Here is a 16,016-nt window from a genome sequence, read left to right as displayed (position 1 = left end):
ACCTGGCAAAGACGGCAGAGAGTTGTAAACAAGTTTGAAACATGTCCCCGCTGCATTTTCCTCGCATCTTGAACTACAACGTAAGGAATGAAAGCATCACTCACACCCACTGAACATCTTTCCAAGCTCACAATAAGAGACAGTAAAACCTGCATTTGTTGAGCTCTAACAAAGATAAAACTATCTGTGGCTCCAACCTTCTACTCTCTTTAGAAGTATCACCGTTTGTGCTTTACTAAAATCCAAACATTCACAAACCGGATGAGGCTGGAAACTCATCAGACTGCAGCGAAGTGAAAGGCAGAGAGAAGTGCAAACGGCACAGCCCACCGAGGTGACAAACGGATAAATGAGCTGAGGAACATAACGGCTATTTACAAGAATAGCGACCGACGGAGAGTCGAGGGGGAATCTGGAGAGGAGCGGTGCAGGATGAGGACAACGAGGTGAAACGAGTGAGAAACGCCAGACACACTTCGGTACTGCGGAGAGCAATAAGATGGAGTAGAAACACGATTTCCAAAAAACAAAAAACAAAAAAAAAGGAGGGTGTGAGGGAGAGTGGAGGACTGGGTGACCGGGAACGATGAGGAGGAGGAAGAGGAAGAGGAGGGAGGCGACAGTGGAATCCTGTGGATGAGGTTACACACATGCCCGGAGTGATTAGGAGGCTTTGGCCGCTCTGCTTGTGTGAACTATGACTTTGACCCCCCCCCTCCCCTTCACTGCTATTTATTCTACTACGCACTGCAATAATAGGAATATGAGCTCAACCTGCGATCGGGCGGCGAGATGTGTGAAAACCAGAATATCCACGAGCCCCTTCAGCTGCCCGCTCTACATTTCCTGTTAAGTTGCATACTGTGTGTTACATTTTCTACTTTTTATTTTTTTTAACTTTACATAACTGCTTGTGTGGAAAATCAGAGGGTGTCCAAGTGGACAGCATGGGAACAGATCATGTTTACCAGCTTTAATAATACAAGAGTCCAAATGTGTTCATAAATAACCGTTTTTACAGGAACAAGACAAACCTTTAAGGTTTTCTATCTCCGAGATAAACTCACAGCTCCATCAGAACAAGAGGCTTCTCTGGTAAAGTTCATATCAAATGATACCAAACAGCCTGGGCTTTTGCAATAAAAGGTTTCATTAAAAACGGGCTTTAAGTCGAGATTGTAGTAATTTTTGGGGTAGTAACTGCTTTATTCTTACATTTTATTTTCCTCATTTATGCTGTGTGCCACAACAAAGAAAAGTATAGTTCCAAAGGTTATTATGGCACTATTTTACCATTCCGTCCCACTCAAGATGAAATTGTTCTATATGTGGAAAGTGAACTAAAGTGAGTTTGCTCAAGGGTTGACAGTGAATAAATATAGAAGAGTTTCCATCAACAAATAGTAGCATGAAAACAGGGAGTCAGTGGAAGTATTGTAGTGATCCACCGTATTACCTCTGAAGCTTATCATACAAGTGTATTTAGCATCTTTGACACTTGCTATACAACCTTGCTGTAATTATAGCTTAAGAATGACCTAATGGCTATTTGGATCCGGACCAATCCTCCCTCTTATGCACCGGTGGCACTACACCCTCAACTATACATAGACTACAATTGAATTTGATGCCATAATGAGCAACAGTTCTGCTGTTCTTGTTGTTTAAGGTGACCCAGTGCGCCACATTCATCACAGAACGCTTAAGTCAGGCATTACGGGCGTTTTACTGGAGTTATAAACTGCCCCAGAGGATTATTCAATTACATCAAAACAGCTGTCAGTCATGATTTGGTCGGATCACAGCACAAAACACCCAGCGAGAGATCCGGTGGTTCATTCTGCCCAAAATGGTTGGATTCCAGGAAGGCACCTCCGAGTTCAAACGAATCCCCGCAGGCAGCAGAGGGGAGTCAAGCAGGGTTTGCTACAAATACAAGTGTTTAAGAATCTAGTATCTCATGGAAAAGGCTTATAGTGGCAACTTCTCCTCAACTTTAATAGTTTTTTGGGTTGTTTTTTTTCAAACTAAACTCTTGCCGCCCGTGTGATTCCCCCACTGTCCTTTCCAGCTATGCAACGTGAAACATGTCTGCTACTGACCTGGCAGGACGGGCCGCAGTCCAAAAGGGCCTCTGGTGGGGGACATGCCTCTGACGACGCAGTCGAACAGAAAGCTGATCTGCTCGCTCTCGGCAGACGCCAGCAGAAAGACGCCGGCCCCTGTGGAAAGCAGTATTCATTAGTGTGATATTACAGCTGTGGCGCGGCATTTCTACAACCAGGCTAAATGCACTGCAATGACAACATTTTCATTTCGGAGGTATTATTACGACAGAAAGATCCCGCAACATCAGCTGGGAATGAGTTGATAGTCTCAAGTCGCACCAACCAATTTTAAATTGAATAATGACATTTGTTTCATTCAGTTTTATTATTATTTACTTTGTTTTGATGTAATTGAATTTAAACTTGCCAAAGTTACACAACGTCTGAATTTGTCTGCACACAAAAAAAAAAGAAAAAAAAAGAATCGATGAGCAGAGATCACTACTTTCATAAACAGAAACAAGCAGCACAACCAAATCGAAAAGCAATTCTTCCATTTAGTTCATTTTTGGTGATGAAAGTTGTTTATTTCTCCTCCTAATACAACCAACTGTATGAAGTAAAAAAAATCTCATTCTATCACTGTGCTTTGGCAATAGAGAAATATTGACGTTGAAGCGCATGCAATTGTGATGTAACAATTCAGAAACGTGTGTAACCAGCCTGATTTCTGTTGAGACACTTCACTGAAGGTTATAATTGTTATTATCAGTGTGCCGCTACAAAAGACAGTTTTAACGTCAATCCATCTAACATGATAATTCGGTTTGTATTGAAGCTGCGGACGACCCTCTCTCACTTTGACATTTGAGAGTGACTTCAAGAGCAGCCAAGAAAACCGTTTATCGACTTCCTGTAATCTTCTGTACCAAACATACAAATAGATGTTTTCCAAGCACCTCAAAGAAAACACTATTAAATATAATGGAAGGGAAACAAGCAGCGAAGTGATAAATGCACTTGGAAGTGCAGCAAAACACGGGAAAACAAAACGCAACATGGAGGCTGACGCAGCTCGCTTGGCCTAAGAAAGTCGTGGCTGCTGTGACGCGTCACTCCTCTTCAGATCGTCCGTCACATCAAAGAGGACACGACGATGACGGGGGTCAGAGGTCGTGACCTTCTGACGTCTCCTCTGACAGTCCATGTGACTGATCGTTACAACGTGCTGACAAAACGGGGTCGCGTTGCCCGAGACCACACACGGCAGCACATGCCCAACGCCGCCCCGGCTTTGAGGGGGTCAAAGGTCAGCAGCCACGTCCACACCGGTGGACCAGGGAAGAACCATGCTAATGTGTATGTAGGTCATAACAGGAGACACACACACACACACACACACACACACACACAAAACAACAAAGAGCAGGTGGCAGAGCTTGTTTAGTTTTACATCCCTCGATGTAGGAACAAAAACAGCTCGAGTGGGCCCTTCTGGTCTCGGATCCAAGAAGTGAAGAAACAACACAACTTATTCAAGTCAGCGAAGTGGGAAGCATAAATTAACTCGAATCTTCACAAGCACTGAAAGCCAGGGCGGCTTGTTTTTAATAGCAGCAAAGGCACAACAACAAATAGCCCTGTGCTGGCAAACTGCACCTTTTCTTTTATTAGTCAAAGTTAAAGATTAGTTCAAATTTCTTTCTCAGTTCTGAAAACTGCGTCTCAAGATGTCGGCGTAGCCTTCTTTCAAAGATGAGTCACAACCACCTTGAGTCATCGCCTTTTAACGCCAATTCCTCTGGAGACTTCGGCTGATGAATTCACCAAAAGGTCACGGATTGAATCTGTTCAACCCTCTGCTGCAGAGCCGCTAACTTTGTGGCTTGAAATGCCACAGATGGAAAACTAAAACTGTTAAACGATAAAAATATGAATAAAATGTGATAAAATGTTCGATTTACCATCAGATGATACAATAGAAATCTTATTTTTGTTACAATTTAATCCCCAGGTTTAGATTTCTGATGCATGAAGTGAAATATTTTAAGCCTGTTTTTAAAAAAAGAAAAAAAACCACAAGTTTAGCTCCTAAATCTTTGTCTTGGAAAAAAGATAATATTTTGTTTATCAAACAGAGGATGAACTGTATAAAAAATCCTTTCATTTTAGTTGTTTAAGTCATGAGTCAAGTCAATCATCTTTAAATAAAAAAAAAGAAAAAGCAGATCTTCTCTCCAGTATTTTCAAAAAATACTATATATGAATGGAAAACTTTCATCTGAGGCATTAAAACAATTACTTGAATTATGTAGGAAAGCTATAAATAGTAGATCAACCAAGATCAATCATTTACAATAGTAATTGAGTCCATTTTTCTCATCAACAAGATGAGAAAAGATCAAAATATCACTCGGTGCTTATTTCAAATGTGTTGCTTTGTTACAGTGCAAAAACATCAGCATAGCAAACCCTGCAAAAACAAAGACGTCAGATCTAGAAGAACTTTTTCATTGTTGAACTGCTTATATAAGTAATTATCTGTCTTTGATCTCATCTTAGCTGTAAGATAAGGTTTTTTATTTACTCAGATTTTTCTTACAACCTTATAATTTATCTACTCGAGCACCCGCAACGAGATCAGTCCTCAATGGAATTAATAAAATAGACTAACCCTACTGTCTGGCTTCATTTTGTGTTTTTTTTTGTTCCTTTAATACACACACAGCACTAAAACGCATTGAGCTATTCTTCTCACTTTGTTTTCCAATGAAGAACCTTGGGAACAGTGAAGCAAACGCTCTCAAACCAAACCAAAACAGAGAAACGGAGCAGGTCTTCGGCACTTCTCTCTCTGAACTGTGCAGAAAGGTCACGACAGGAGTGTGCGCAAACTTCAACACACAGAAAACACCTTCAATGTGCCGGGGGGTAGGGGGGGATAAATAAATAAATAAATAAAAAGTGAAGTCTGAGCGTCGTCCTGTTGAGTCCGACGCAGTGCTGACGGTTTGGAGAAGCTTTAAAAAAAAGCGTTACATTCTCCCACATCATGTTGTCAGTCCAGTCATCGTGTTCCTGTAATGCTCTGGTGTCTCTCGCCCTCCTGGTGTCTCTCACTTCCAGGTGTCGACATGCAGTCCTCCGCGCTCTGACGGTTTCATGTCTGTTCCTATAAGTCAACTGATTTACCTCATTGTAGTGGTTTGAACACTCCGTCCTGTGAGGAACCTTCTCTTTGAAGAATCTAAACTATTACACGTGTAATCGACACGGATCAATCAGGTGAATCGGTTTATTTCGACTTTAAAGATTTTTGATTTCAGTCAAGCTGACATATTTGTACTTTTGAAGTCCACTTCCAGCTCCCGTTTGAATGACGCTCTCAACTTTTGCTGCATTTTGGGTTTCTGTTTACACGACAACGGAGCTCGGAGTCACAGAAAAGGCAACTTTTTGAAAATGTTCCCACTTCATCTCCATTTTCTGCAAACTACAACCACAGTATATTGTTGACATGCACAAGTAGATGGACAATAACAACGTTTGCCTCCACCGTACTGACATTGTTGATGTTCATAGCGTATTGTTTTCTGCGCGCATGTCTGTGTGTTTTCAATACAAAAAAAAACAACAGCGTCAACTTGTGGCCCAACATTGTTTTCAGCTTTTCTACCGCTTCCATATAAATAAACATTGTTTTTGTCATGTAAACGTGAAACTCTTCCGGGAAAAAAATGCAAAAACGATGCAATTTCACCTGAAATGTTGGGTAAACGGCTCCTCAATCAGGCTGATGTAAAAAAAAAAACTTTTATTGCCGTCACGCACATAGTGAGTGTTGTAACTCGTGTTCAGTGGTTTGAATCCCATTGCTTACTGAGGGTCACTGAGCAAGGTGACCCCAAACCACTAACAACTGGAAATGCATACAAATAATTTCTCGAGCTGTGGTGGTTGGACGTTCTACACAGGAATGATAAAGTGAGATACGATACCGGAGCCATTCTTAATTCTGAGAATCACTACGACTTAAATGACTTCAAAGTTGTTTTGAAGCAGTGAAATAATTGATCAAGCATCAAACTCAAGGGAAGGACATCTGAAAAACCCACATCGAGTCGCAACCGTCTCCTAATTTATCGCACCTTTCTTGTCATCATTGATCGTGGCAACATGAGAATACTGAATGTTGCCAATCAACACGGGGAAGTAGAAACACAGCTCAACCCTGAGGCCAAAGACTGTTCAGCTTCATTTCACTGACCCACCAAAAGACAACTGAATGGATTACATCTGAATTGAAAATGAGCACAAAATAAAAAACAAGACGAGAAAACATCTGTTGAGTCTCAGGCTATTAGCTGCTCTATAAAAGTTACTATCGCGGGCCTTTTGGATCTGAAGCAGAGGAACAAGATTTATTGTCACACCCACAGTCGCTCACCATGACATCTGCAGCTGGAGACAATCGCCCTTCTGGCAACAAGAACACACTTTTGCAGGGTTTTTTTTCTTTTTCAGATTTGTGTTTCATACAACTCCATTGCACATCTTTTATTTTCTGCCTAAGGGAAGTCAGATGTACAAGCAGAGACAGAAAAAAAATATCCAGTGACGGATCCTAATGTGGAGAGCATCAGTCTCCACATTAGGATCCGTCACTGGATATTCTTTCACTGCAGATTAAAGCAAAACTAACAAGGTAAAGAACTGAAGTCACATTAATGACATAGATCAGGGGTGTCAAATGTCACCGGCTTCAATCTGGCCAAAGCACCATCAATACCAGAAGGTACTTCCATTCAGAGGCATTTACACCAATCGAGCCGCCTGTTGTCACCTTCTGCACTCTGAAAGGAAGCAAAGACTTTAAAAACACAAAGAGACTAAATATCTTCCCTCCACAAAAACCTTGACATTCATTATTCTCATAATAAATAACAGCATGAAGAATTAAACTGCCTCAGGTTATTATTCAGTGCAGGATATGCTTGAAACCTGAAGCAACACATCTGCTTGACTAAAACAACAACAAAAAAACCCGAAAGAAAGAACTTAATAATCACTCTTTCCAATCCAAACTTATCACTCCAGCTTTGTGAGGTAGCAATTGCGAGCTCTGCCAGACACAACCGATACTGACCAATAACGTTAATGTGACCACTTCAGATGGAATAAAGCCAGTAATGACAGCAAATTTCATTTGAATCTGAATTTCCGACCGACACCGTGAGAAGCCGGTCGCGCGGCGCTAAAGGGCCACATGTGACCCCTGAACCTTATGATGGCCAGAGCGGAGGAGAAAATCAGAACTTGCAGAGGGGGGTCTGTGCTGCTGCTCCAAGGCATGTTTTTGGTATCAGAGCGGAGTCTCTCTTTCACATAACGTTGAGTGAAAGCCCAGATAAATCACCTAAAATCACAGCTTTATTATTCAGCCTGTCTGAGAGAGTCAAGCAGAAAATGTGGCTCGCATCACAATTTAATGAGCCATTAGCCTCTAATGATGCAAAGCAGTGTTACATAAGAGATATTACCGTTATGAGCTGATGGGGACGTGTTAAGTGTGTTAAATGACGCTCAATTATAATTTTTTTTTGGAGCTGTTAAAATGGGCTTCTTTATTCTGTTTTCGCATATTTTGTGGCTATAACACTGCGATTATTATTTTCCTCTGCCGTTTTCTCTCTCATTTTGTCAAGCACCTGCTAATTTTGTTTGAATAAGCTTCACTAAGTGTCCTTTGTGTCGGTCGTTTACACCAAACATGCAGCCTAACAACCGATTATTGTAACACTGAAGGGGAAAAAGAAAAAACTAATATCTGCCATCCCATGATATTATTTGAAGCGCAATTTACTCACAGTAACCACATCTCGTCCCTCCCTCGAACACAAATCCGTTGGGTACGGGTCCATATCTGCGCAGGTCGGGGAGGCTCCAGTGGCCGATGACGGCCGGAGGGACGTCCCGGGCGAGAGCCAACAGGTTATTGCACAGATGAAGAGTGGCAGGTCCGCTCTCCAACTTGGTCCCGGGTAAGATTCCGACAGCAAATCTGTGAACTGAACACAGAGAAGCAGTAAAACATCAGGGACCGATGTTGAAAACTTATCGGCAAAAGCCTTGTCAGAGCCCGATGTGCAACGACGACTCAATATGGAAGGATGACACGAATTGTTGGCTTTATGTTGAGATCATTGTCATTTTTTGGTGAAAATATAGACATTTCCATCTTAGGTAGTCTATTCTATCATTCCGGCCCACTCATTATGAACTTATATTGTTCGTGGCCCCTGAACTAAATTGAGTTTGACGATAATGTTTGACTTTCACAGTTCCCAGATGTACAGGAATGAGCAGGAACATTGAAAGTTGTGGCTGCAGCGATGGTTCGTGCACCACTGTCGAGTTGGAGTGAAACTTTACAAGAGATTTTCTTTTTTTAATAAAAACCAGTGTCCTCTCCCAAACATTACATCAGCATGGATTTGATTTCATTCACAAATTAAAAGGAGAAGCAGCTGCACAGAGAATGAAGCCAATGAGGCAAAGTGCAGATCAAGCAAACATCTGTGACTTTAATAAAAAAAAAAAAGAGAAAAAAAAAACAAGAGAAACTACAAATAGATGGAAACTTGAGACTTGTATTAATTTTGTGCTTGTGACTTCATTCCAACCAATGCAAAGCTATACATTTTTTTTTTTTTTAAACAGAAAAATAGATTGAGGTATCAATTAGTAGATATTGGCTGACCCCAGCAAGTCTTCAGTCACGTCAGGAGAGATTCATAAAGTGTGGCCAGACGCCGGCAGGTGACATTTCTCCTCGCTGTGTGGCGCGAGGCCACACACACACACACACACACACACACACACACACACACACACACACACACACACACACACGCACACACTTTTATCTCTCGACACGCAGGCGTGCCTGAACAGACAGGAGGTGCGGCGAAGCTCAAACCAACATTTCAAGACAAACAATCCCAAATTGGGCGGAACAACTGCGGAGCCATTTGTCTCCAGCCTCTTCTCTTCCATCACAGCTCCAACAACACTGTTTTGGTGAGCGCTTCAAAAATTCAGCCGCCACCTGCCTCGCAGCTCAACGCTATTAATAACTTCTATTTGTTCATGTAACTTACATAATTATTATTACGTAAGTTGTAAGTTATGTAAGTTATTATTATAGAGTGATTTAACGCTACATGTATTAAAACCAGGAAATGTAAGGACACCGATGCCGGTTTAAACAATTTAAGGTCACATGGCAACAAAAGCCAGTGAACCAAGAAAAACTGTTTTAGGACAGAAGTGGTTGTTACAGCTGTAAATATGTATAAATTACCTATTAAATCAGCTATTTGGACCAATAACTAACCACTGTGGTGGATACAGGAGAAGACTGTGGTCAGGTGACTTTACCATTCATCCGCTCAACAACAACACAGGAGATAATGTTTCACAAACAATCCAAAGTTAGTCCATAAAGTTCGTTGATAAAGATTTTTTTTAAGCATAATGAGAAATCTTAGAAAAGCATGTTTTTATTTGATAGCAGAAGCTTTATTAACATCCGTTACGTCTGATCGTAAAATGCCAAGCATTTAAGTTTTCATTTACAAGTCCGCATCCGGCCTTTCACGTGGCGACAGGTTTGCGCTCCGTTCTTTGTGACTGGATCTGCCGTCGTTGCACAGGACTGCTACTTTTACATTCGTGAACCGATTCCCTCTCAACTCATGCACAAGGTAACCCAATGCAAACACTTCATTGCCTTCTTTCAGAGAGCTTTCTCTTATCTTTTGATGAAGTTATGGATTTATTTCTCTGACAACCTTCAGCTCTCACTCTCTACATTGTGACACTAAATAGCCTGACGTCCTCGTAAAAAAAGTAAAAGTTCGATTTTTGACAAAGTTTCTATATTTTGCATAAAACTGCCACGAATGTCAAACTCTGTAAATCGACCAATATCACGCACAAAGTTCAATCTGTTCACGTGTCTGTCAGAGAGAAAGTACGTGTTTTGAAATGTGAAACGATGTGAAACGATGTGAAACGATGTGAAACGATGTGAAACGATGTGAAACGAGTACAGAACAGATTCAGTGCCTTTTCTATGGAAAATCTTACTCTGACTAAATTCTTAACCGATAGTACAACTTGTCAAATTTGTGAGCACTTTTGGAAAATCTGCACCCTTAGTCCTCGCATGCACTATGAATGCATTAGAAAGACTGAAGCTGCAACTTATATGCTTTTATACATGCATGTTAAACACAGTTTGGTTTCACAACGTGCAAACATGAAATGTGGTCTCCTTGCAACTCTAAATAACGTAAAGGTTTCGATTGATACGATTACAGGCAGAGACACAGGGGTTTTCTTCCTCACCTTCTCCGAGGCTGTATCGTAGGCGGGCGTCCCACGCCTGCAGGACCTCTCGGCTGTCGAAGCCCAGCAGAGCGGTCTGATTCAGGCAGATGATAGCCAGGGTATAGGCCACGCCCTCGTACCACTGTCCGGCTTCCAGGCCGCAGATCTCCTCCAAAGTGACGCTCGCCCTCTCTTTGTTGCCCTGCGCTTTGTCCGATTTGTCTTTGAAAACGAGCAGCACGAGGCAATCTGGCGGAACGACGAGACGAAATGAAAACACACATTATTTAGTACCTTTTTAAGAAAGAGATGTATTTTTCTCCACAGAAGCCACTTCTGTCAAACAATCAGCGTCTCCAGACTAAACAACATTCTGTGTGGTGGCGCCAACCCACCCCAATCACAGGCCAACCCGCTCTAACACTGCGTTCAGGTAACACAGAAGAATCGGAACCAACCATCGTACTCAATAAACCTTCAAATTGCAAGAAGCCCCCACCCTTGTTACATGAATGAATTAATAAATCAATCAATCAATGAAAGACTTTATTAGTCCATGAGGGGGGGAGAATTAAGTCGCATAGAGCAGGCAGTGCAAATAAATAAAGAAATAATGCAACAACAGACAACTACATCTCTACAGACTACAGAAACTACATCTCTGGGTAAATAAATACCAGTAATTAGTGCCTAATAGTGCCTAATAGAGGCAGGGGTCAGCAGAGTTTTGGGCAAAACCGGTTGTAATTTTTATGTTCAGACGATGGGGGGTGTTGTTGAAAGTAGCTAAAGGCGACAACGAAGGCATTGTCAACAGTAAACAAGGCCTCTTTCCTGAGAACTACATCCAATAAACCCCCTCCCCCCATGCATTCATGTTTCTTGTTGTGATCTTGGCGAGACCATAGAAGCTTTGATCTATGATGTCACAATGAAAGTACAACCTCCTTTCATTCTCAAGGGAAGGCAAAGAACAAGAACAAGTAGAAGAACAAACCAACAGATTAGCAGCTCAAGCTCTGAAAACATCTCAACAACTTATTTTAAAGCTCCTACAATCAATATGAGGACCATTCAGAGAGACGACATCGTGGCCGCTGTCGAACCATTAGTCCAGTCATTTTTGGAAAAGATGACAGTTGAACAGTGGGAATCGATCAAATCAAGCAGTCCCGATTTCGCCACAACAGTAAATTTAGCTGAACTGCTTCTGGAAGTGATTTCAGATATGACCGATTTCATGTTGATGGCAATTAGAAATGACAACGATTTACTGAAGATGCATAAAATTTCTACTGTTGTCAAGGACACAGTCACCGAAAGTATTGCGAATGTGCTCGACATTCAGAAGGATGTTTGCAGTGAAAGCTCAGACCGCCTGACCGACTTAATTGGTGAGGTAGTCACAGACATGGTTGATTGCGAAGTCTCTTCTTGGGTGGAGTCTGTTCAAAACACTCCCCCTCCTAAAAAGCTAAACAGAATGATAAACGCAGCGTGTGAAGCGCTGCAAAGCCTTATGGCAAAGATGCGATGTCTGCCCAAGGGCACATGTAAGTGGAGGAGGCAGAGATCAGACACCGTGACACCTGTACAGAAGAGTCCAGTGCCTCCTGTGACGAGGATTGAACCAGGGACGAATGACACAGACGAGTCTCCGGATTCACTGTACATAACAGACACTCCAGAAGCCATCTCAGTGGATCTGCATGAGCAGGTTGCCTTGAAAACGTATGATATCGTCAACAATGTCATGACAAAGGCGATAAATGAGTTTGCTGTACCCTTCTTGGAGAACATTGGGGAAGAACACAGGCAGCTGATCGCAAACAATCTTGGAGAAGACACTGGGACAGCGATCTGTGACATTGTGAACGACCTCGAGGACCAACTGAACATAACGACCGCACAAATTCCGACAGTCTCCTTGAAAGGAGTTCGAAATAAGATCAGGGCTTTTTTTGCCAGACAGTTTGCCAAGATATCAATCCTTAACATTGTCTCCAAGCTCAAGGCCAAATACTGCTGCAAAATGAGACATGACAGCAGTCTGGTGATGGAGGAGATCATTGATCGTGTGGACTCTCTCATCGAGGCACAGTGTCCACAGTTAGCTGGGAATGAGCACCGTGAATTCCAAAGGCTCAGAGACATTTCACTTGGCATGACTGTGGTGTTTGTTTCGGAACTGAGAGAACTCCTGTTGGACAGTGTTTCTGGTGGTAGGGTGGGGGAGACTCTCCAAGAACCAGTCAGGAGGAAGACGACCACACAAACACGTGCACCACACCCATCAAGGGTCAGCGACGATGTCGAGAAATCCATTGGCCACTTCCATGGGCTGATGAAGTGGTGGTGCACTGTGCAGAACTCTCCCCACACAGAGCGAGTGTTGCTGGCTTTGCAGGACAAACCGTTACTGGATGCCGTTGATGCGCAAGGTGGAGTGGTGGAGACGGATGACAAACCTGCTGATGACACAGAAGTAGCAGTTGACTTGATGAAGGCACCAGTGCTTTCACTAGCTAACGCTCTGGTCATGCGGACGTTCAAGAAGGCGGGCTTACAATCGGCAGACAGTGCCATACTCCAGGACAGCATAACTGATTGGCTGTTTGAAGCGGTATGGTCAGAGGTGGAGGAAGACAGACTTCAGAGCTCCTTCAAATCTCTGAGGAAAATTGAAAAGGGCATTTTCAAGGTTCTCGCTAATGAGCTGGGTGGTGTGGGTAAAGTACTTTGTGCTATGACTGTGAAGAAAGGCAAAGTTGCAAAGCTTGTTGCATCCTGCCTGAAAGACGCTCTGAAAAAACCCAAAGTGAAGGTCATCTTCAAGATCCTCAGGATGATAGGTTTCATATAAGAGGCACGTATCGTAACATTGGATGGATGGATGGGAGGAGATGAACGAACAACAGTGGAGAACAACCTGCTCCCAACCTTGGAGGGAATATGGGTGGAAGAACATCTCAATCGCCAAAGAATCGGTTCTTTTTCCACAGTTCACGGAGCCAAGTGAGAGCCACGTCATTGCTCCACACTCTCCACTGGCTTCCTGTGTGTCAAAGGATCGACTTCACAATCCTACCTCTGGTCTATAAAGCTCTGAATGGTCTCAGACCTAAATACATCTCAGATTTACTGTCACGGCTGGGAGCCGGTGCGTGGAGCTTGAACCCAGAAGCAGACCTCAAAGCAGAGAATTGGTGCAAATGTCAAAGTTTTATTGTGCAGGGAGGAAAAGGGGAGCTGGAACGGTGACGGGACCCGGGGAATCTCTGGGGGGGGCCTCTTGGAACCGGGACGGGACCCGGGGAACCTCTGGGGGGGCCTCTTGGAACCGGGACGGGACCCGGTGAATCTCTGGGGGGGGGCCTCTTGGAACCGGGACGGGACCCGGTGAATCTCTGGGGGGTGGCTTCTTGGAACCGGGACGGGACCCGGGGAATCTCTGGGGGGGCTTCTTGGAACCAGGACGGGACCCGGTGAATCTCTGGCGTCTGGAAACAGGAACGGGGACCACCCCGGGGAGGGCACTCACTCCCCGGGGAGGACAACACCGACTCACCTGCGGCAGCAGCCAACAGGAGGACCAGGCAGCACGGACTGGAGACCAAGACAATCCTCTCGCACCGGACCCACCTCACTGCAGGGCTTAAGAATGCAAGGCAATCAATCAGCTGATTGCCTGCAGGAGTATCAGAGAGGATCCGGTGCTGGAGCGAGGTGTGTGACTCCTAACATTTACTCGTAGAATCTAAAACCTCCAGACCTCTGAAGTCCTCAGGAAGAGGTTCACTCGGTGTTCCTACAGTCAGAAGAAACAAGGTGAAGCAGCTTTGAATTCCTACCTCCTCACCTGAGGAACAAACTTCCTGAACACCTGAAGACTGCTGACACACTCACTTCTTTGTAAAGCAATGTGAATTGCCCTGTGTTTGAATTGCACTCTATAAATAAATTACGGCCACAGGACCGCATCTGAGCCGGTGCACGGTGCGCCCCTGTTGAGTTTGCGCCCTGGGCAGCTGCCTGCTTCAACCATAGCAAAATCCTCCACTGCCAGCACGGACGCAGTATCACAATACAAACTGTTGGAGGCAGTGCAGAGCAGACAGAGCCCACCATTTCCACCCTTTGTGAAGAATAAATTACATTTAAAAAATGTTATCTCTGAGTGTGTGTGTGTGTGTGTGTGTGTGTGTGTGTGTGTGTGTGTGTGTGTGTGTGTGTGTGTGTGTGTGTGTGTGTCCTTCCACGTCTTAACACACATCAGTGAGGTATGAGGATGAGCCAGGGCAGCTGTGATAACACCGGCATCAAAGACCTGAGGAACCTGAAGCAGTGGAGCGTGTTGGGCTGAGCAGCACTCCCACACAAACACACTTCTCTGAAGAAAGTTTTCAGGAAGAGTACACACATCTTAGTCGCAAGACATATAGGAAACACAACTAATAATACACTGAGTTGGATGTTGATGGATAAACAAACAGCAGCAGAGAAGATATGATGGTGTGTTGGCTGCAATGGTGGTCAATACGGGTTCATATATTTATTCTTATTTATCAGTGCAATCGCGAGATAAAAGGTTTTGGTAAAACTTTAAACTGCAGTCTGACTTCAAACTAATCTGCAGTTGAATGTACAGGCAAACGCTGAACCTGAAAGCATTTTCTATTCAATTCATCAGTTGAGTTCCATAAATAGCGATAAATGCACCTCTTTTCAACGCAATTCTTGGCATATCGTCACAAGTCCATAGATTGGCCACTTAAAACACACACACACAGGGAGGCAATGCGGGAACACAAACAGGCCTCGTGAAGATCCAAACCAACAAGCACACGCAGGACAACTGAACATACCCAAAAGCGCACCGAACGTACGCCTTTACGCACGAAAGCCACAACTCCCCGTGGAGAAGTGTGTTGCAAAACCGCTCAGTACAACGTCGAGGTTTCTTTTACCTGCTACTGGCGAGGGCTTGCGCAGAACCAGCCACCTAGTTTTCCACTGTGAAACAAAACACAAACTTTTTTTTTAGGCACAGAGAAAAAAAATAAAAATAAGTTGCAGAAGTTCAGCCATATCCGTCAGCATATTATGTGTGTGTGGAGAGGGGGGTAAAAAAAAAAAAAAAAAACACCTTTTTCCCATCTCGGAGTCTGGCATATCCCTCCACGACAACAGAATCCGTCATCTTCAGTCATGGTTCCTGACAGCTGCAGAGTCGCTGCCTGAATGAGATGAGGGGTCACTTTCAAAATAGCTGCGCTGCCTGCGGCTTGTGGGGCGAAAACTCGCCCCCAGCGAGGAGGAAGGCACATGGAAAATGGCATGACAGTGTGTCCGTGTGTGTGTGTGTGCGCGCGCGCCACCTGGGCTGCCTTACACCACCTGCTGCTACTGTAAGACACAATGATTAACATACCACAAATACCACATTTCATCAACACTTAAGGACACGAAGAAATCTCAAAGACGGTGCATGTAACTAAGTATTGTTATATCAGTAGATTTCTTTTAAGTTGGGGAGGGGGCAGCAATTGATATGTTTATTTATTTTTTTTGCAT

General features: G+C 43.6%; 1 protein-coding gene across 1 annotated transcript in view; it reads right to left on the bottom strand.

Moving 5' to 3' along the window:
• Positions 1-15,675, bottom strand: part of LOC308147203 (protein Dok-7-like) — a 40,875-nt gene extending 25,200 nt beyond the window's left edge. Inside the window, exons 1-5 of the mRNA XM_080519301.1 lie at positions 15,589-15,675; positions 15,410-15,455; positions 10,461-10,691; positions 7,916-8,116; positions 2,103-2,222 (exon numbers count right to left, since the gene is read on the bottom strand). Coding sequence (XP_080375427.1) covers positions 2,103-2,222; positions 7,916-8,116; positions 10,461-10,691; positions 15,410-15,455; positions 15,589-15,642 — 652 coding nt within the window. The 5' untranslated portion in view covers positions 15,643-15,675. The remainder of the gene's footprint in view (positions 1-2,102; positions 2,223-7,915; positions 8,117-10,460; positions 10,692-15,409; positions 15,456-15,588) is intronic.
• Between the last annotated feature and the right edge of the window lie 341 nt (positions 15,676-16,016).

Source organism: Blennius ocellaris, assembly GCF_963422515.1.
Source record: "Blennius ocellaris genome assembly, chromosome: 23".
Classification (NCBI taxonomy): Eukaryota; Metazoa; Chordata; class Actinopteri; order Blenniiformes; family Blenniidae; genus Blennius; species Blennius ocellaris.
The sequence above is the reverse complement of the archived record's forward strand: the minus strand, read 5'-3'. Positions and strand labels throughout refer to the sequence as shown.